Raw genomic sequence first — 22,660 nt, forward strand, 5'->3', positions numbered from 1 at the left:
GATCCTCGTCAAAGTAATCTCGACCGTTGATGAAGATCAAAATTTCTTTTAATCTCATCCGTCGAAATATTTAATTTTTGAGGAAATTCGAAATTTTCATTTAAATGCATTTTAATTAACTCAAAAATTATTTTTTTGAGTTAATTTCCCCAAAAAATTGACTTTGACTTAACCCCAGGGATCAAAGGTTTAAAATTTATCAAAATAATTAATTTACCTTAGTCCCTGGACCTCTTAAAATTTAATTTTTTTTGGACCGACAAATTTTGCCTTTAGAGAATTTAAATTTAACTAGGACCTAGAATTAATTAAATTTTTGGCTTAGAATTTTAATTAATTTTGGGCTAGAAAATTTAATTAATTAACCTATGAGGGGATAAATTATTTTTCCAACCTTCAAAACACTTTGCATCATTATTTTCATATTTTTTACATCATAAGGGGGAAAACCCATTTGTAGTAGACTCTCATAGACTACCCACTTCTACAACACAAATATAATCCAGCAGACCGTGCAATTTGTAATAAAATAACTTAACCAAATAGTTAGGATTATTCCCAAATTACTTTTACACAAGGTTGCATGAAACGGGGAAACGGGTACGAGTTTCCGAAACGGGAAGCGATACGAAACGTGACCTCCCCAAATTTTGGAAACGGGGAAACGCGAATATATATATATATATATATATATATATATATATATATATATATATTAGGAATTTAAGAAATATGTGCAATCATAAAGCATATATGATACATTCTAATTTATTAGATTATGATAAAATTGTCAATTGTCAATGCATAAACTATAAGTATCTAAATTTACATCACATTTACTCATGAATAATCACATAATGAAAATAGAAATATACAAAATCAGCCACGAGAAATGTCTAATTTTTTGTCTCGTGCTTGATTGGGAGTCTCCTCCTACATAGTCAAATGACCTTAGTGCTCTTGATTAAATATAAGTTTCATACCCTAGTACCCTACATTCTCTTGATTATTGGGAGTCTCCCTTGCATAGAGGGCTTTGTTCTCTCGATTAAATACAAGTTCCATACCCTAGTACATGATAAAATCCAATGGAAACATTGCAATCCCCCCAATCCTGAAATCCTGAAAAACAGATAAGTCTGCTGGATTTTGAGTGAGATCTAAAATTCTACTTTCTCCATATGAAATCCAATGAGGGCGAAACCACTCTCAAACATCCTGAGTCATTTCATGGTAATGTTAAAAATTTAAGTAAAAGGATGAAAATGAAAAATAAAGGAGAATATCACTTTTACTTTAAGAATTTAACATTACCATGAACTGCATATCAACACTAGGGCAAAAGTTCACTTTTATAACTTTAGACAGGCATTTGGAAGCAACTAGAAGTCACTAGGCTAACGTAAGAATAGATTAGAAAACAAATAATAATAAAAAAAATTAAAAAAAACACAAGTAAACGCTGAAACGTGGGTCGTACGGCCCTGAAATGCGTTTCAGGCCGTACTGGCCACGTTTCAGTTCCGTGAAACGTGGCAGTACGGCCTGAAACGCGTTTCAGGGCCGTACCAAATGCGTTTCAGCGTTTCATACTCGTTTCCATATGGAAACGCCCTCCTACCCCACGTTTCTTGCAACATAGTTACATAGACTCAATCTAGAACACTAGGACTTGCCTAAGATCCTAGCGACAAAATCCATTCTAGCTTTGGGGTAAGACTGGAGGGAAAAACTCTGTCGACCATCCGAGAATGGATTGGTGAGATAAAAAACCTCCCAGAATGGAGATTGTCATTATAAAGGTAGATTTACCTAAGTTGTTACATACATGATACGATTTTACGGAGATTATTTATATCATATACATGTAGAATGGATTTACATTATAACATGATGATTAGGCTGATGATGATAGCTGGACGACACAGACACATCGATCAGGTGATATCCCTTTTGCAAAAAAGGGGGTGTACTGCTATGGGGTCACAGAGTGGTCAACGCACCCAAATCACTATTGCAACAAACTGTGTTCTACTGTAAATATCGAAGTAAATACAACTGTTGCCTTCACAACTTTAAATAATATGTGGAAACAAGAATCTGAGCAAGAAAGAAATAGCACACACAAGTGACACCATTATTTTTGGACCAATGTCCCTGGAAAAACCCAATGTGGGAAAATCCGTGCGACAACTGAGGGTTTGTATTTTTAAGCACTAATTTTTGAGTGCAATTCTTCGGATGCCCAAAATGGCAATCCTATATAGAGATCTAACTGGACAAAAAGATAGTGAAATGATCTCACCATGACACTAGAAACCCTGACCCTGATCTGTGTTGGAGGTCAGCCTCTGTGTAGTACTGCGTCACACGCACGCAGTCATTGCTGCTAGGACTGTGATGCACCTCCTCTGATCCTTTGCTGGTTGGAAACTTCGGCCCTCTATCCTCACGGTCTCACACCCCAGCTGTGACACTTGATCCCCACTGTTTCTCAACAGAATTTTAGACTCCCTTTGAAGCTTTGCATTGCCAGAGTATAGCTCTGCATCGCCCTGCGTCAACCTCTCTGGACATTTTTCTGTCCTCTCTGCCTTGCACACTCCGGATCAAGAAAACTTCCTCCGAAAATTATCTCTCCCCCTCACTGCAAGAAATCATCTCGATCACTTCTCCGACAATTGTTGTGTTGCTCTCTTTAGAAATTGATCTCTTGATCTCTCACTCGATGTTTTTTCCAAATGCCCATCAAACCTCTTCTTATAATCTTCTTGTTGAGTAACCAACGACCAAGATTAGATTCAAATCAATGGGTCAGATTATTTTGGCTTGATCCTCGTCTTGTTCTAGAAGTTACACCCCTAGTTTAATTACCCTTTAATTATTTTCATTTCCTAAGTTTAGACTTTGGCCTCCATTAAAAATAATTAATTATTTTAATAAAACCTTCTTTAGGTGGAATTTCCCAAAATGTTTTCTGGGCATTCTGGAATGCATGTATCCTAGCCTCCCTCAAAATTTTGAGGCTTAGAGCACATTTGATGCTACCAGAAATCAACACAATGAGCATATTATTGAAGGCGTTGAAGGTGCCCATTGCATGAAATGATGCTCTGCACATGATACGAGTCCCATGGCTCTCTACACTTCACCTGGGGGTGTCAAAATGATCCTCTGGTGGAATTGGGCCCCAATTAAGTTGCCCAAGTTCCAACCCATGATGAAACCACCTACCAATTACATATAATGTCCAGTGCTGCATCCTCACCATTAGGTACAATAATTCATTAGTGCATGTAGGTGAACCAAGCTTGTTAACTAAGGGCACATTGAGACTTCATGTTGGGCTTCCCTTCCAAATTGGGGCGTTAATCTCATAATAGTGTTAACTCCCTAGGTACAAGGATAGAAATAATGAGGGATGTCCACTTATTGGGTGTATAAATGTAGGAGGGGGTAATCATGGATACATGAGTTACTCCGACCTTTGTTTTTCCACCCCTCTTTATTTTCCTTTTGCGTTTTCTTGATTTTTCTTCGTATTATTGCTCGGGGTGCATATAAATTAAAGCGTGGTTGTATGATATAAAGCAGTTATTACCCTCTTAAGGTGGGGTAGTTCGTTGCCCACCAGGGCTTCAGACGTGCATGGGTTCCTTAATGATGTGGGGGCACTCATGGGGCCCAAGGAACTGGGGTGATGGCTAGGATAAGGGGTAGAGTTTATGTTTGGCTTCTGCCCACGTGCTATAGTAAATGTCTTGACCATCTTTTGCATTTTATGATATTCTTTTTCTTTTGTTTCTTGCTTGTGGCCATGATATGCTTTTATCTTTCTTTTAGTTGCATCAACCTTTGGGGCAACATTTCTAGGCCTGACCTCGATATATGGACAAGGGAAGGGGGAGTGCTAGTGCCTTGTGGACCTAGAGATGGAAAACAAAAAAGGAAAATGATGAAATAGGGCTTGTAATGTGCGGGGGGGAGTGAAAAATGTGGAATGGGAAAATGGGACCAAGCTACCAAAATTGGGGTTTCCCAAATAATGCTTTTCTTGACTTTCCTGAAACCATAGGTTAGTAGTGGAGATCGCACGGGACTAGGATCGAGGATTAACCCCCAATTTAAGGTGAGGGAACAAAACCACGTTCAAAACCCTTCCCTTTTCCAAGTCACCCAATAATCCATGCCCAAGATGCCCAAGAAAAACAAGCACAAACATCCGATTTCACAATGAAAAACATACCTTTTGGGTTGGATTGCCCACCTTCTAACATATGCTCTTGATAGATTGGTGAGGGGACAACGTTTGATGCAGGGGGCGGAGATCAAATGGCACAACATATCGGCTACATCGGTGGTTGCCAAGGGCTACTGGCTTCCAGTTGAAGAGATATTTAGCGGAAAAAATTTCCCTATGGGGTCACCCACTTTTGGTAGGTAACAAGGACAACTCTGGATAGAATACTATTTGGAAGAGGCATATGAAGTGTTGGAAAATCAGAAAGGCAGAAAGATTTTTATTTATGTTGATAATTACTTGTGATATTCTTATGTTCTTATTAACTTTCTTATGTTCTTCTTTTAACTTAGTTCATCGAGTAATTACCAAAACCATAACACGAAGATCAAAGACACCAGAAGTAGGCGGATAGCTAGGGAAAACCCCTTATCTAGGTGAAAACCTAATCAACAACTCTTCCTTTATTAGTTTCATGAGATGATCGAAGACTCCTTGACCTAGACACAAACTTCTCCTAATCACCAAGTCAACCCTTCCTTAGTTCTGTGGATGATGACCTTCCACAACAACTTCGACCTAACACTTCGATCTTGTAGCAACATAGTTTCGACCCCTCTAGCAACAAAACTTTGACCCAACAACAAAATCCATAATTTTGACTCTAGGAGTAGCCCAGTAAATCACACATGTGAGAGAGAGATAGCCCAAAAACTCGATTTTGTCTTTCCCAATAATTGTCCTTCTTTTCCAATTTCACACTTTTTTCGCATGTAAGGCATTTTCTTGTTTCGTTCTTTGACTATTGTAAGATGCAGAGATTGAAATAAGCTGCAGTTAGAGGGTTGCAAGTAATTTAAATGTACTATGACAATTTTGATGGGTATTTGTGTTGCAAAATGAGCATGAATGATTGCAAGACCACAATAGCTTGTGGCGGATATGCAAAGATATCAGTATCCATTATGAAGCTTATGAGATGTCGTTATAAGGTCACAAATTCATGTTGCATGAACTTTATTTTGTAACTACCATTGCAGGGCCACCTGATTGCATGCATTCAATATTTATGACGTAAATGTCATGGAGATTATAAAATCATAATCTCTATTGGGGAAGTTTGAAAGAAAAAATCTATTGATTTGAAATTTTAAGAATTGACTAACCATTATAATTGCTATTTATGATTGTTAGAAAGTGATATTTATTACATGATTGGCATTTAATTCACTGTAGCCATCAAGGATTGGATGTGAGATGTAAATTCCATATTACTGTTGGTTATGTAACCCACCAAAAGTGGGTACCCCTAGGAGAATGTTTCTCCTAATCATCTTCGTCCAGTCGGTAACCAACAACCCTTGATATACACCTTTTAGCCGATGTGACGTGCCATTTTATCTCTGCCACCTGCATCATCCATATGTTTCCTCACCCATTTGTCAAGAGAGCATGTTAGAAGGTGGGCAACTCGATCCAAAAGGTATGTTATTCATTATGCAATTAGGTGCTTATGCTTGTTTTTCACTTGGGCATTTGACATGGATTATTGGGTGACTTAGAAAAGGGAAGGGTTGTGATCGTGGTTTTGTTCCCTCAAGTTAAATGGGGGGTTAATCTTCAATCCCAGTCAAGTGGGACCTCACCTAATGTCTCATGGCTTTAGGAAGGGCACTACTTGGGAAACCCTGATTGAGATAGTGTGGTCCCATTTTCTACTTATCACTTCCCTTTGTGCATTATGAGCCCTATACTACCTTGAGAGGTTGACACAACTACAAGAAAAGTAAAAAGCATATCGTGGCCACAAGCGCGAAACGAAAGAAAAAGAAGATTATAAAATGCAAAAGATGGTTGAGACATTAACATTAGCAAGAAGGAAAAAACCATGCATGAGCTCTACCCCTTATGATTATGGCCATCACCCAGTTCCTAGGGCCAATGTTGCCTTGCCACATCATAAAAGGAACCCTTGCATGTCTCAACCCCTAGTGGGCAATGAACTGCCCCACCTTTAATGGGGTAATGCATTGCTACACATCATTCATAGCATGTTGTCATTTCTTAGATCTTCGAGTAGTAATACAAAGAAAAATATCGAGAAAAGGAAAAATGCAAATAAGAGGGTTGGAAAAACAAAGGCCGAGGTAACTCATGCATCCATGATTGCTCATTGCTCACATTTGTATGCCCGAAACGTAGATTTCCTCATCATTTCTACCCCTTTAACCATGGCATATGACGATAAGACCCCTTGTCCCATTTGTTGCATCATTATTCACATGGCACCTATTAATTGAAGGATGTACTAGGGACCTACAAGGACTTGTCTTTCTCCTTAGGGGTTGGGAATAACTAATAGGACTGCCCGTTAACCACTCCTACCTAGGAAGGTAACACAATTGCGTGATCAAAGCCCCAAATTTTGAAGAGAATCCCAGTATGAAGTGTCAATTTTCCCTTGACTAACATGTTTGGTCCACTTAGATGCATTAATAATAATTGTACCTAATGGTGAAGATGTAGCACTAGACATTGTGTGTGATTGACAGATGATTTTCATCATGGGATAGGCAACTAATTGGAGCCCAAGCCCACTTTTGGTGAAGCGTTGAGAGTTGTGGGACTCCTTTCACTTGTAGAGCATCGTTCCATTCCATGGGCACCTACAACACCCCCAACAGCCTGCACTTTGCCCCACATTATTCATGAGATGATGCATTTGGACTAGCATGCTGCAATTGACTTAGCAGTGTACATGTGGTTTTGTCGCTGTTCCAAGGCCTAAATGAAGTTTGTCTCCCCCCTGAGACATGGGAGCGCTAGCACCATCCTCAAAGCTCTCAATATTGGAGCAGAATCAAGCTATTCTTTCACCAGGAGACCCATGAGACCTATTTTGTGCCCCAAACACAAGATTGGAGTCCACAGGAAGATTTACATGGAGATTTAGGAGCCAACCCCTAGATCTTTATTTTTGGAGCCTTCTTCACTCACTTTGGCATTGGAGGAGGTCAATGCTTTCCATAGAAGGGCCTATGCATGCATGACATCAACATTTCAGCCCCTTTGTGGGTTAATTCTTATGTTTACACATTGGCTACTAGGTCGGCATGTGACCTAGAGTGATTTTTCACATTACTTTATGACTTAGGAGGGGCTTCTTGCTCTAATTCGAGTTAGTAGGACATGTATAAATAAGAGATCACTTTTTGTGATCAATCATCATCAAACTTGTGAATTTTGGACCTCTTAGAGAATTCACACTTGCTTCTTGTGGGTGATTTTGGAGATACTTGGATGCATTTTGATATATGGAAGCTAATTTTAACATTCTTTGGAGATATTTCTTGGTCTAATGGAAGGACATATTGCATGTTATCTAGTAAGTGGAATCCTTTGTTGAATATCTTTTTCTTTAATGTCTAATTCATGGAACTATTGATTCTAGGTTGAAATGATGTGCCCTAAATTGCTGAAGATCAATTTATTGACAAATATCTAGATGAATGTTGTATGAATTACTCATTTTAACATGTAATGAATATTCCTAATGGAGTACTTGTTATTTTCCATCAATATCCGTTATTTCATTAAGTGGATAATTGTTGAAATTTTGATAGCTACGGCATCAAATTGCAACCGCCTTAGAAGGAATTTGACTTATTATAAACATCCTAGATTGCATATCCTTATAGGACAAGGCACTTGTCCTATCACTTGGTGATCAACCCTAGATTTTCTCCATAAATTTCTCTTCTCAAATGCTATCCTTTTAAGGCTAGGGAGGAAAACTAGTGCTTGGAGCGAAATTTTAGGGAGGAGGCTTTTTGGTGATTTGAGAGTGTAAACAACAAGATATAGGTCTAGGTTACCTAACATAGCAATTTGGTGGGCATCCACTCAAATTTCATCCATAAAATCTCTTTCCCTATGTATAGCCATAAGAGGGAAACCCTAGTTTCTTTTCCCTCCACTTGAGGACTTTCTTGAGGGTTTCATGAGCCTTGGAATAGATGATTATCTAAGTCACTTGACACGGGGATTCGGGATTCGTAGGATACGGGGATTTGAGTGTCGGATTCGGACACGTTGACCCCCTGGAACAGGACACGTAGGATTTGTTATATATATATATATTAAAAATTAGATATTTCTTACACATTCTAATTAATGATACAAATTCATTGATTTCAAACATAGATCTTCATCTATAGCATGCATAGTACATACAAAATTCAAATACATGTCAGTGGTCACATAAATCATGATTTATAAATGAAAGACAACTTACAACTACAAGATAGTAAGGTAAAGACTCTGACTACTGTAGTTTTATCATTAAGTCATAAAATCAAAATGTGTTACATAGGTAGTGTTGGTGCAATGCTAATGGCAAATAGAAATAGAAAATATAAAACAACTACAGGTATACAAGCCTCAAGGCAATAGGTAGCCCATGACTCATGAGTCATTAATCCTCATAGTCATCAGCAGAATCAACATCAATGTCCTAATCATAATGGTCACCACTGCTCTCCTGTGCAACCTCCTCCTCCCCTGTATCCATAATTGCCTCTGCATCTGTTGGTGTGGAGGACGACCCCTCTAAAATATCACCGTCATCAAATCTAACAGGCTCTAGCACTGGATCATTGAGATCCATGTTGGCCAATGCCAACTCAACACTGTTGTCTAGACCCATATCATCAGAAAAGACATCCCTTATCTTTGTCTTTCCCCTCAACCACTCTTTCCTCTGCCTGTAAATAAGATGAAGGTTGGTGTGCACATACACCATTATCTCTACCCTGGACTGCTCAAGCTTGCTCTTCTTCACACTATACAAATTCCCATATGTGCTCCAATTCCTCTCGCAACAAGAGGATGAAGTCACCTGAGAGAGAAGCCTCATGGCTAACTGCTCAAAGTATGCAAAACTGAAAGAGAAATATGGTAAAAAACATAAGGAACAACGCCTTTCTTATGCGCACGGGTTTCAATTTAGGGGATTCGAATCCCCAGCAAATCGTGTCCGATTCGCAGGATTCTAACACGTGGCCCCTTTATAATGAATCTGGTTACTTAGATGATTATCATTACAAGAAACACTCTCTTTGGTCTTGACCTTGTGAACACTTGTTTTCATCGAAAATCTCAAAACCCTAGGTCTTGAGCATTGTTTTATAGGGCTTTTGTTCAGGAGCATTTTTCTTTTCTGAAGCCTTGAACCATTGTTGAACTCTCTCTTGAATGAACTCTTGCTTGATCACGTCATGCCTTGTATCTTGCATATCTATTTTAGGTGATCTCCCTCCTATTGGGACTCCTCCCATCGGTAAAAGCCTGTAAAGAGCAGGGGGCCTTGGCTGTGGTGACAGTGGGCCATTGCCCCATTGTTAGCCCTTAGTCTAGCTTTTTTTCTTGTAGGGTTTTGCCTCTCCAAGGCCTGCTAGGTTTTTTGGTAACAGGTTACTTAGCAAGATTTATCACAACTTTCTTACTATTCAATTGGTTTCCTTACTGATGAAGTTACTACAAAATCTGTGATTTTTTCTAGAATTTCTATCAACAACTTCATAAGGCAATATATTGGTGGCTTTTCAGTGGCAGTGACAGTGGCGTATTCCTACTAACTCTCTGTTTCAACTTGACCTATTTACGGTGTCTAGAGCTTCTTAAATTCTGTGTGTCTATCCATTCTTTAGTCTAGGACCTTTTTCACAGATTCTACCTGGTATCTATTTTTTTTTTTTAATTTTTTTTTTGCATCTGGAATAACTTAGCACACTGCCTTGGTTTCATCTTGGTTGTACTTCACTTCCATTTCTCTACTTTTTGGGCATTTGCTGGACATCAATAAAATTATGTCCTTTCTTATCTCGTCTTTTTCAACTCTAAGAAAATTTGAGTTCAGATGATCGTGGGCATTTTATGCTAGGGAAATGACTCAGATCACACTTGCAGATTTTTTTAGGAGAAAAATTTATAGCCTTTGGATATGATAGAAAAGAATGAGATTACTACAGGAATTTCTGCATCTAATAGACATTGATTCGCTTTGTACATTCGTTGGTACAAAATTTAGACTAGTTTGCTAATGCAAATTGTCAAGAATTATAAGATGTTTCAACTGGTATTTCAGGCAAATTCTTTTAAAAACTGTTATGCTGTGAAATAATGGAAAGGCATATAAGTTAAATTTGAGAGTTATGAACAACGGAGAGGTTTACCATATTGGAGGAGAACAAATTTTTTAATCCTATAGATATCCAAGATACACATTTTGACATTGACAGCTATAACATTGTTTTACATGTTCCTTTTGTAGCTGCATGCATCATTAAAAAACTGATTTTGTATCAGATCATTGATATCTAGACTTTGTATTGGTAGATGAGTTTGTATGTGAGAGATCTTTGTTTGTGTGGTCCTGACTGTTGAGGGAAAGAAATCCTGATTGTAAGAGATGATAATGCAACATGAAATCTTTGACCGTGACAGGCAACACACTGAGAGGGATTTGTAGGTTGTAGCTAATATGTTAGATGAATAAATGTGTTCCATGCTCCTTAGAAATGTTAGATGAACAGATATTGACCACAACCATGAGAAGCACCAGGTTAACAGATGTTGCCTACACTTGTGTGTAGAAGTTTGCTGAAACAACACACAAGTTCATCCTGCACACACTGTAAGATGCCATAAAGCAGTGGAATAATGTCATGAAGCATATTGTGTCCATGAGATGAAGTTTTTAGGTGCATGTGTTATAGACAGAAAAACTACATAAACCAGTGACGGTGAGATTACAGGAACAGTTATTGTGGATGGAAAAATGCCATCAATCATATGCCATAAATAATGACTGGTATTTTCATTACCTGCAGACGCAACGTAAATTATGGATAGACAGGTCCCCTTTAGACTGTTGTATGGAATATGAAATGAGATGCTTAAGATTGGATGGTTGCCTGGGTGAGTTCATAGCCTCATAATGCAGTAAGAATGAAGAAAACGAGGATGAAACATCTGCTTTCATGGTTCTTGCATGGGAGAAATTCCTCTGTAAGGTGCAATGATTGCTCAAAATGCACATTTAATGAATGGATATGAAATGAAGGAAAAGGAAGAGCATTTAGGTGGTCCATGATCAACATGCAGTGGCCATTATAAGCTCTTTGTCATGTGCCCCCTGTTTAATCCCTCCTTGCCAATGTGGTATCCAACATAGTGGCTTCTACTATTTTCTGTTGCCAAATAAGAGGACTTTCTCTTGACAAGTGGCTACAATCGGTTCACAAGAGCTAGCTAGTGTTTCCATTTGAGCTAATACGTCCTCAGTAATAGATATCCAAAGTCATACTGATCAAATTGTACCAGTGATCTGTAGCATTGCCACTATAGTTTCAATCAACTTATGACGATTTGACTATGGTTTGTTGTGTAGCATTACACCTCATTACAGTTGAGAAACTACCTGCTTGTGCATGTGACCTACTAATGCTTAGGCTTTGATACATCTACGTTGAAGAAGACACCTATTTATGTAAGCAAATACCTGGTTATAGTCCAACACTTCTACATGTTTATGTAAGCAATTACCTGGTTAGAGTCCAATACTTGTAGGAGAATACCTATTCGTGGGTGCAAATTGTCGGGCTTGTATACAGCATGTGTACTCGCTTTGCTGTTGGTCAGACCATGATCATATGCTGGTTATGAAGTTTCATAATGGAATATGATCTTCACAGAGTTTGTAGTAGGGATAGGTTCTGTGTACAAGAAAACTGGCAGTCTTTAACTCTGTTGCCCCACGAAACAAAAGTTATGCACTGCTTTAAGTTTATTCATCTTAAATAGTGAGCCCAGATCAATACCAGCAGATCTTTACTTTGGTTTTGTGCTTCAGGTTTCCTGTTACTAAATGTTACACAAATATGTTCTAGATTTATGGTTCTGTTTCAAAAAATAATGTGAAGTATAGACGCTAGAGTCATGGATATATTTTCTAACTTCGAATTTTTTACAGATTCATTTGATGTCCCCGGAGAACTTTAAAACTGCAGCGAGTGATTTTGGTGCAATAGTCAATTTGTCAGACAGCATGGCGGATTCTGCACTGGCTGGAAGGTCCAAGTCCACTCTTGGGGAGGACCTTGTTGATATGACAAGGTTTCATTTGCAGGAAAATAATCTCATGTCGCTGGATAGCGGTCCTGCTGCAAAGAAAGTGAAGCGTTGCATGAATTCATTGCCTGTCATTGTTGCATCTTCAGATGGAAGTTTGGATTATAGTCCTCATTGTATTACAGATTTCGAGTCTTCAAAAATGCTTTCAACAGGAACAGCGACTGCTAAAAGGCCTAGGCTTGAGGTATGACAAGTACATTAATTGCTGGGATGCATTCATGTTTATCCATATGCAAAAATGCAATTTTCACGTATGTACCAAAATAATATGTCTGTCAAAATGTCAGTTTTAGTGGCATTGATGAATTAAATTTAAAGTTAATTTTAAAAATGAACAAGAGATTGGATTGGGTGTGAACTTCTGATATTTATTTTCGTCTGTAATGAATATAAGGTTATATAATGTGTAATGTAGTATATCTAATTATTTTAATAAGTACTCACATGAGTGTTGTTACAAACAAAGTTTGTATAAGCAGCAGAATATTAATAATATCTGAAATATAGAAATATCCATTATAGGACAAGTAGTATTTATATATAAATATTTGAATACAAGAGATATGAGATATTATTGTTACAAATGAGGGTCTGCTTATATACCTAGGCAGGTGCCCTTTCATGAATGGTCATGTCGTTTGAGACATGCCTCCTCGGTACTGTGAAAATTCCTAAACCCGGAATCCCTACTGCAGTGAATTGATGTTACTTCTACTTGTTAATCCATACAAGTTATTTACTGTGTTCTACGGTAAATATTGAAGTAAATACAACTGCAACATTCTCTATTAAAAAATAATATGCAGAAACAAGAAACTGAACAGAAAGAAGATACAACACGATGACACAGTTATTTTTGGACAAATGTCCCCGGAAAAACCCAATGTGAGAAAACCGGTGCAACAGCTTTGAGGGTTTTATTATTATGCAGTAGTAAATTTTGAGTACAATTCGTTGGAAGTGCAATTGACTATCCAATACAAAGAGAAACTGGACAAAACAAATAGTGAGATGATCTCACCTTGCCATTGGAAGAATCTGACCCTGATCTCGCTGGAAGGAGGCTCTGCGTCCCTTTTGTTTATTTGTGGTAGCATCAGATGTGCTCTAGCCATGAAAATTGGTGGAGAGGTTAAGGCACATAAGGTCTCCAAGAGCCAGAAATGGTTTGGGGAAATTCCACCCGGTTGGAGAGATATTAAAATAATTAATATTTTTAATGGGGTTCCTAAGTCAGAACATAGGAAAATTAAAATATTAATGGGTATTAATATAAAATTGGGTGAAAATGTTCTAAATGACATGGATCAAGCTAAATCTAATCTTAGTCGTTGATTAGGGACTTAATCTCGGCCATTGAAGACTCAACAGGAAAAGTGTAAGAGGAGGCTTGAGGGTCAGTTGGAAACACACCAAATTGATAAGCCAGTTCGATTTTTTGGAGCGGGGTTTGCTGAGAGAATCGAACAAGTGATCTGTTACAGCGAGGGGCAGTTCGGCACGAGGCCGAGAATACATAGTAGAGAGGTAGAGATAGTGCCATAGAGATAGTGCAAAGCTTGAAGAGGTTGACGTAGAGGTAGCTGGGAGCTACGTAGAGGCTGAAGGGGCCAGCGTGGGTGAGGCAGAGAGTCTGAGGGCTGACGTAGAGAGCCAAGGGGCTGATGCAAAGGCTTCAGTAAATGTGCAGGGGATAACAGAGCTGTCGCAGGGCCAAGAGGCAATGCTAGAAGATTTTCGTGGGGCAGATGATCCGGATTTAAACAGGGACACAACAAATTATAGAGATAACCGTAAACACAAAGATGCAGCGGAAATAATACTTCATTTCATTAATGTAAAATACTGAAATATGCTTACAAATAGGAATGGAAATAAACCAGCTAGGGCGATGGTAGCTTATCTCTGAGAAGAGATGTGGTAGCTACATGCCTCTGAACTGTCTTACAATGAGGCTCAAGGGCCTTTTTATTATTGAACAATAAGAGCAAACCCTAAACAACCAAAACCCTAACTCGAGGAGATGTAACACCAAGAGTTTATGGGCCTCGTTGGGGTGAGTTGGACAACCAATTTCTCGGGGTCGAGACTTGATCATATTATCTCCGTTTGACATGCATGATAGCCCGTTGGAAAGATCTCTCCGAGGAATTGTAATATTCTTAATTAGCCATGGATAATTAGAATATTCGATTTTGCTCAATTTTGCCTTCTATAGTTGTTTGTAAATAAAAAGGTGAGGAAAAGGGGACATAACTCACTTTTAGAATAAAAGTCACTTCCTAGTAGCACAATGTTGTGACTTAAAGGGGAGCCAAGGGGGCCAAAGGACCACGCAGAAATGGGGCCACGCAGACACTTGGAAGGACTGCGCAGATGGAAATTTGCCTATTTTGTCTTGTAAATTTTTAATATGTGAAATCTCTTGATCTTCCAACTACAATTTCTCGCTACACTGGATTACATTGTCTTGTAGGAATGATGTTGGTTGTTCAACTCCTCAAATATTCCTTGATAATTCTTTAAATGAGTAACCTTTTATATATCTGTTGAAGCTATCAAATATATATATATATATATATGTGTGTGTGTGTGTGTGTGTGTGCGTGTGTTTCTTACTCCAAAAACACCCTCTTTTATGAACCTTAGGGGTATAATATTTTATTTCCTTTTGACTTAAAATTGGTAATTCAAAAATTTTATTTTATTTTTTAATTATTTTGAAATGTTGCAACCATTCAATAAGATAAATAAATCACACCACTAAAGATAGAAATGGAATCACACATGATGTCAACTGTCGCGACTTTCACTTTGCTAATACTTTACGTAGATACCCAATTTATGTATGCATAGCGTAATCGTTGTTAATGGCTGAGAATGAATTAAATGCAGTGGTACTAACTGGAGACAATTCCTAAATTTCGAAAGTAATAGAAATTTCACCCAATTTGACCCCTCAGTGATGCGTTCCTAAGATTATTCCACAACCCTTTTAGTAAGCCTAATGGTTATGGAGTATGGAGCAAGTGTTGTTGGTTGCATACATTGGTGTGGAGATGGTAGCAAATTAAGGCTTGGACAATGGTTGTGCAGTGAGATGGTGGTAGAAATTCATTACTATATGATGGCAGATGTACAACTATGGTGGTATGGAAACAATCGATAGAGTGATAGACTCGCGCAGAGTAGGGGCATATGCCAGAAAGAAATGGCAGCTGGAGTTTTATTTTTATTTTTATTTTTTTTAATAATAATTTTAAATACTCTTTTTTTTTTAACTGAAATGAATATGGATTTTTATTAATAAAGAGCTCCAAATGGTCGAAGCCTTACAATCTTCAGTGTAGGACTTTTAAATTTTCCTGTTACAAGTTGATGTCTTTTTCATGGGATGCAAATTTTTTCTGGTTCTCTCTCGTTTATGCTGAGGTCTCCTTGGCTCAAAAGACATACTTTATTGGCATAATAGTTCGCTTCTTTATTTGATTCTCTGAGAATATGGTAGCATTTAAAGGAAGTGAAGTCTTGTAGGATATATCTCAGCCTTTGCAGATTCTTATTTAAGCTGACATCATTAAATTGACCTTTCGAATGTATCATTTTGATCAGGATTTCTGAATCACCAAATGCTTGCAACTCTCAGTGTCCTCTTTCTTTAGCTATTTTACATGCTTTTTTCAAGCTCAGGATTTCTGCTTGGTTGTTGGATCGTTGTCCTAGTCCCCAACAAAAGGTTTCTTTGGTGCTTCCGTCAGAAGAGTATATGAGTCCTCCAGCTCCCGCTATCCCAGGGTTCCCTTTTGAGGCACCATCAAAGAAGACTGTAGTTATTCCTTGCTGCCTCCACCAACTCTGAAATATTTCGTCCTTATCTCTTAGCCTCCACTCAGGATTGAGTTGGGGTTTTCCAATACTGTGGATCCGTTGGGTTAATGCAAGGGTTCCAAGCCAACTCTTTTCCTCCTGCTGCACCGAAGAGTCATCTTTGAGTTTTTGGGAGTTCAAAGTTTCTAGGAGAAGGCCTTTTGCTTTTGCTGCTACCATGTTGGGTGTCTAGGCTACATTGTTGAATATCTGCTCATTTCTAGCTAACCATAGCTTCCAACACACAAATTTGGGAATGGTGATCCAGATTCTGGCCCATGAGGAGTTGAGGGAGGACAAAGGATAACGATCTTTCCATGATAAAAATAAGTCCACTACTGAAATTTTAGTGGGGATTTTCGCCTTGAGTCCCTGGAGTATGAGTGTCCAAACTATGTTTGCAAATGAGTAGTCTACAAACAGGTGATCCATGGTTTCCATGGCCTCTTTGCATAGTGAGCATCTATGCGGACCTGCTATTTTCCTTTTCAATAAGTTTTCACCAGTCAAAATCTTTTTGTGCATTAATATCCATAAGAAGTTAACCTTGGGCAGTGCTAATGGATCCCATACCTCCATCCAAAACCTTGTAGGGAGAAATCTATCTCTGTGTGATTGCAACAACTCGTAACCTTTAGTTGAGGAGTATACTCTTATAGGTCCCCAACCCTATTTATCTTTTTCTGTCTTATGCACCGGAGCTGCTTCACGAAGTTCTTCTTTTAGCGTTTCTGTTTGTTGTGATAAGTGATTTGGTATGTTACTAAAGTTCCAATCAATCCAGAGCCCGGATTCGTCCCATTTTGAGATATCATATATTGTCTTATCTCCTCTGCTTTCAAGAAGCTCGCAAATTTCTTGCAAGCTATCATTTGATGCTAAGGGCGACTGCCCCATTATGTGATCTGTTCTCAACTTGACGTGCTTACCATTCCTAGGGATACGATACAAATTTTGGGAGAAGAATCGCAATCCTTTGTTACACAGTTTCCATAGCAACGTGCTCCTTTTGCTATTTGCGTTTTGCAGGTTTCTGAGTTTTGCATTTGGTATATATTTATGCCTTAATGTTTTGCTGACAGGGTGATTGGGGTCGTTGTGGAGATTCCATAGTATCTTGCATCCCAACGCTGTATTGGCGAGGTCCAGATCACGAATTTGAAAGTCGTCTTCTCTCATGGTTCTCTTTGTTGTCTCCCATTTAACCAAATGGAATTTGTTCTGATTTCCTTTGCCTCCATGCCACAAAAAATCTCTCTTGATTTTATTAATTTGCCTTGAAATCGACTTTGGTGCCATGAGGTAGGACACTTGATATATTGGCAAAGATGAAAGAACAGATTTTATTAGAGTTAATTTGCCACCATGAGTTAGCCATTGACCTCCCCATGCAACGATTTTTCCTTTGATTTTTGTTATTACTCCTTCCCACAGATTGACTCTGTTTGTGCCCAGTGTTAATGGCAGTCCAAGATAATTGATTTTGTCCCATTTTGAGTATCCGTTGAACCCCAAATTGCGAGCTATGTTTTGAGTTTCTTCCTCTTCTGCATTCCAACTATAGACTGCACTTTTTCTTTCACTGATTAGTGCTCCAGTTGCTTTGTAGTAGGCTTGGAGAGTATTTTTGAATGCAGAGGCTATTTTGTTTGAAGCTCCAACCAGCATGAGGGAATCATCCACGAACTGGGCGTGATTTATTGCTTTGAGATCCTTAGTTATTTTCAAACTTGGGGCGCAGCTCCTGCTATCATGTCTTGCTCCAACTTTCTGCTCAATGTATCCGCCATTAAAATGTAAAGAAATGGAGAAAGAGGGCATCCTTGCCTCAGCCCCCTCATGGCTTGGAAGAAATCAACTAGCCTCCCATTTACCAAAGGCGCAATCCAAGGACTTATGGTACAAGATTGGATCAGTTTGACAAATTCTTGGTCGAATTTGAAGGAAAGTAGAACTTGATAAAGGAAGGACAACTTTACTCTATTGAATCCATTGGCCATGTCTAACTTGATTAGCATGCCTTTCTCATTTCTAAGGTTGCTGGAGTGCATGGCTTCCTTAACTTGAATTACCTTATCCAGAATGTGTCTCCCATTGACGAAGCCTCCTTGCGAATCTGATATGAGTTTGTTTAGCAGTGGCTTTATTTTGTTTGCAAGGAGTTTTGCAATTATTTTGTATGAAGCATTGCATAAAGAGATTGGCCTAAACCTGTTAAAGGAAGCAGGGTTTGACTCTTTCGGTATTAAAGCAAGGAATGTTGAGTTGGTGCTGCCACCAAGTGTTGCTTTCTGAAGGAATCCTTTTATCATTCGAATAAGGTCTGTTTTGATTATGTCCCAACATGTCCTGTAGAAGTGAATGGTGAACCCATCTGGCCTAGGTGCTTTATCTGGATTCATGGACCAGATAATTTTTCTGATTTCTTCTTCATTGGTTTGCTTCAACAATGCTACATTTTCCTCTTTAGTGACTAGCGCTGGAATGTTCTTTAGGAATTATGTGTTGTCTTCTTCACAGTCATCATTCCATTTACTGTAAAGATGGTGGAAATGTAATGTAGCAACAGATTTTATTTGATCTATTCCTTTGCATGACCTCCCATCGGAGGTGGTGATCTCTGTAATGTGATTCCTGGAGAGACGGGCTCTACATTGTCGATGGAAATATGTTGTGTTTCTATCTCCGGCTTCTAGCCAAAGGCTCTGGGACTTTAATCTCCAATATTCTTCTTCATTTCTGAAGGAGCAAAATGTTTTGCATTGGGCTTCTTGCTCCTTTTCTAGCTCTGTTTTAGTTATATCTATTGTATCCACTTCACTTTGTAGCTTTTCTAGGTGCTGCATTGACTCCATTCTTTGATCTTTGGGAGTATTTGATGGGAGTTTACTCCATTCCTTGAGGGCCTTTTTTGTTATTTTTAATTTTTGTTCCCATACATAATTGGGGGAGCCATTGATTGAGGTGGACCATGCTAGTCGGACCGTTTCTACAAAGCCACTCTTTCCATTCCACAATGGGCTAAATCTAAAAGGGATTGGGCCCAGATTTTCTTCCTCCTCTAACATTAGCCAGATGGGTTTGTGATCCGAGGTAAGCTTGGGAAGAATGGCTGATGAGATTAGCCTCCTTTCCATCAACATTGTGCTTTGAACCAAGAACCTGTCCAATCTGGCGGATATGTGGTCTTCCCTTGTCCTGTTATTGGTCCAGGTGTAGAGCCCTTTTCTTGGTTTAAAATCCAGTAGGTCCCATTGTTGTATCATGTCTTCTACTACATAGATCATCTGATCCTTGCTGGTCCTGCCCCCTCTCTTTTCTTTTTCATTCATCACTAGATTTAGATCTCTAGCTATGATTATGTTGTTTGGGGTATTCAGTTCCAAAAACTCATTTAATGTTTTCCAACAGTCTTTCTTTTCAGAATACAATACCGGTACATATAAATTGAATAATGCAATGGTTAACTTACTTGCTATGTGCTTCAACTCTGTGAAGCTCCAGTGTTGTGTGTTGTGGGAGTTGACAAGCTTGAATTGGTCTCCCTTCCACAGGGTTGCTATTCCACCAGAAGAGCCTCTTGCGCCTATTGCTCTTCCTCCGTTCTTTTGCCATTTCTTTTTGCTGATCTCTAGAAGGACCTCCCCTTCTATCTTTGTCTCTTGGAGCATTAAGATGTTTTCTGGTTCCACTTTCAATAGATCTTTGACCGCTTCAATTTTCATCAGGTTCCCTAGCCCTCTGCAGTTCCAAGAGATTATTTTCATTACTTACTATTAGGGCCCAGGGGTGGTTGGGCCTCCTCCTTTTGGCGGCCTTGCCCTTGTACTTCTACCGATTGACATTTCTATAGTGGGTTGACTTCCTTGAGTCTTTTGCCTTTTAGCTTCTTCCTCCCTTGCTTCTCTGCGGGACTTTCTTCCTGCTCTTTTGGCAGGCCTTTCTAAGATCTCATCCTCCGATGAGCTTGGTGATTCATGTACTTTCTTTCTTGCTATGTCGGCATAAGAGGGGGAGGGGACTACTTCAGGGGTTCTCGCATTTTGCCCTTGCTCCTCTGTTCCTTTCCCGTTAGGAGGGGATTTGGGTTGTTCACTGCAGTCCTTATTTACTTCCAACTCTTCTGCGGCCTTACTGGGCTTTGCATTTTGATATCCTGATTTCGACATGGGGTTGGAGTTCCCATCTTTTTGTTCCTGCCCCGTTGGCCCAAGGTGTTTTTCCTTTGTTATTCCTTTGCTTCTAGGTTTTGTTGTCCCTGCTTTTTGCACTGTGGTCCATTGTTCTGATTTCGCTCTCTCTTCTGCTTCCTTTTTTTTGCAATGTCTTGCGAAATGGCTGTAGCCGTGACAGTGCCAGCATTTTAAGGGTAATTGCTCGTAGTCTAGCTCCTGGACGTGCGTCCAGTCTGCTGTAGTAAGTTTAATTGCCTTTGGCAGCCCTACTTCCAGATCAACCTCCTGCAGATTTGTGCGCATGAGTACTGATCCTTTTGCACTGCTTGATCAATATACCTTCCAAGCGAGTTCCCGATAGCTTGTAGTGATTTTTGATTCCAACAATGTAAAGGAAGATGAGGTAGGTGGACCCAAACTGGAACGACAGACGGCACATCCTGGGCTGGGTCGAAATTAGGGGTCCATTTGTTCAGGTATAAACCCTTAGGCCCCATGAAGTATGGGCCGTTTCTGAAGATCAGATTTTTATCCTCAGAGCTTTCGAACACGAATACATAGAATCCTTTTCCTACAAAGTGGCTCTTGATTCCTTCTGATATGAGCGGTGTCCAATTCCTCTGCACCCAAGCTTCAATGGATTTGGGAGAAGGCCAAAGCCCGGTAAACTGTCCTATGAGCCCTCTGTCTGCAAGATTGATTGCTGATTTGCATGTTTTTGCAATTGGCAATTCCATGATTGGGATGCAGTCCAACTTTTTGACGAATTTCTGTTGAGTCTCGGACAATGGTCTCTTGAGAGATCCGGCAATGAGCTTCTTGAATGCGAGGAGTTCAGGCAAGGGAGGGGAGGGATTGACACCCCCGTCGGCCTCCATTGGAGCTGCAAACCTGTGAAGAGGTCTATGTGGCGGCGCTGTCTAGGTCATGGGATGCGCAGTGCAGCGCAACGAAAAAAATAATAAGAGGGGTCAATTTTTTAAATTTTAATACTCTTTTTATATATAAATATATATTTGATTTTTTTTTTATTTCTTTAATTGTGTTATATATATATATATATATATATATATTTTAGAGGTGGTTCATGGGTGGCCGCTACATCCATAGAAAATCTGGGCAGATCGACCCTGAAGGGAATCTTTTAAAGCCCATCAACTAGACTAGCAGGGCCTAACCCCAAGGGCGTAAAGGAGAATTTACCCTGTGACCTCGCAATCGGCGAGGTACTTAACAATAGGGACTTGACCAGTTGAGCTAACCTTTGGGGCTTATATATATATATCTATATTATTTATTTTTTTCCTTTTTTGTCCCCTTAATATTATATATTCTTTTGTTTTTTCAACATAATGGCCAAAGGCTTGACGATGAAACTTGCAACATGGAGAAGCTCCAAATTTTGTGTAGTGAAACGTTTCAATTGTGATGAGAACAAAGTTGATGAAGGGTTGCTGGCCAGAGGCCGAATTAGACTGGCTCTGTGCAGCGGGTAAGCAACCAAAGGATCGAACAACTCTGATACCAAATTGTTACGAAGAAAGTTCATATATGCAGCATAATATTTTCAATATTCGAAATATAAAAGTATCCATTATAAGACAAGTAGTATTTATATAGACATGTTTGAATATAAGAGATATGAGATATGATTGTTACAAATGAGGGTCCGCTTATATAATTAGGTAGGTGCCCTTTCATGAACAATCATGTCTTTTGAGACATGCCTCCTCGGTACACTAATCATTGTTTAACTATTAATTATTAATTATTTTCTTTGATAACACACGTGGACTAGCCATAAGCAACAAGGTGACTGAGGTTGTATTAATGCAAAGACTTGGGTTCAAAACCTACCAAGGGGTGTAGATAATTCCAGGTGCAAGTCCTAGTTGACTTTGAGGGCATAGATATGCCCTTCATAATGCAACAACTTAGCCAAAGAGATTCTATAAGAAGTGTTTCTTTATAAGAAGATTGTATGAGTGACGCAGAGGGTCCCAAAGGCTGTACAGTGCCTTAGAGGGTTGACGCAGAGGGTCTTGGGGTTGACACAGAGGCCAGAAGGACCAATGCTGAGCTTCAAAGTTGCAAGAGAGGGTTTCGTGGGATAGGTTTTCTGAATACCTGTTTCCGAATATAGAGGTATTGTTGTCATGTATTTTTCTTTGTCGGGTGAGCCAGT

At 39.1% G+C, this 22,660-nt stretch overlaps 1 protein-coding gene across 1 annotated transcript in view; it reads left to right on the plus strand.

Annotated features, from left to right (window-relative positions):
* LOC149155587 (uncharacterized) overlaps nucleotides 1-22,660 on the plus strand; it is a 210,696-nt gene that overhangs the window by 136,633 nt on the left and 51,403 nt on the right. Inside the window, exon 7 of the mRNA XM_089440763.1 lies at nucleotides 12,273-12,617. Within this exon, the coding sequence (XP_089296889.1) occupies nucleotides 12,273-12,617 (345 nt within the window). The remainder of the gene's footprint in view (nucleotides 1-12,272; nucleotides 12,618-22,660) is intronic.

This window comes from Pinus tabuliformis, chromosome 9 (genome assembly GCF_031772625.1).
Source record: "Pinus tabuliformis cultivar Carrire ecotype Pingquan chromosome 9, CPIR1, whole genome shotgun sequence".
NCBI classification, from domain to species: domain Eukaryota; kingdom Viridiplantae; phylum Streptophyta; class Pinopsida; order Pinales; family Pinaceae; genus Pinus; species Pinus tabuliformis.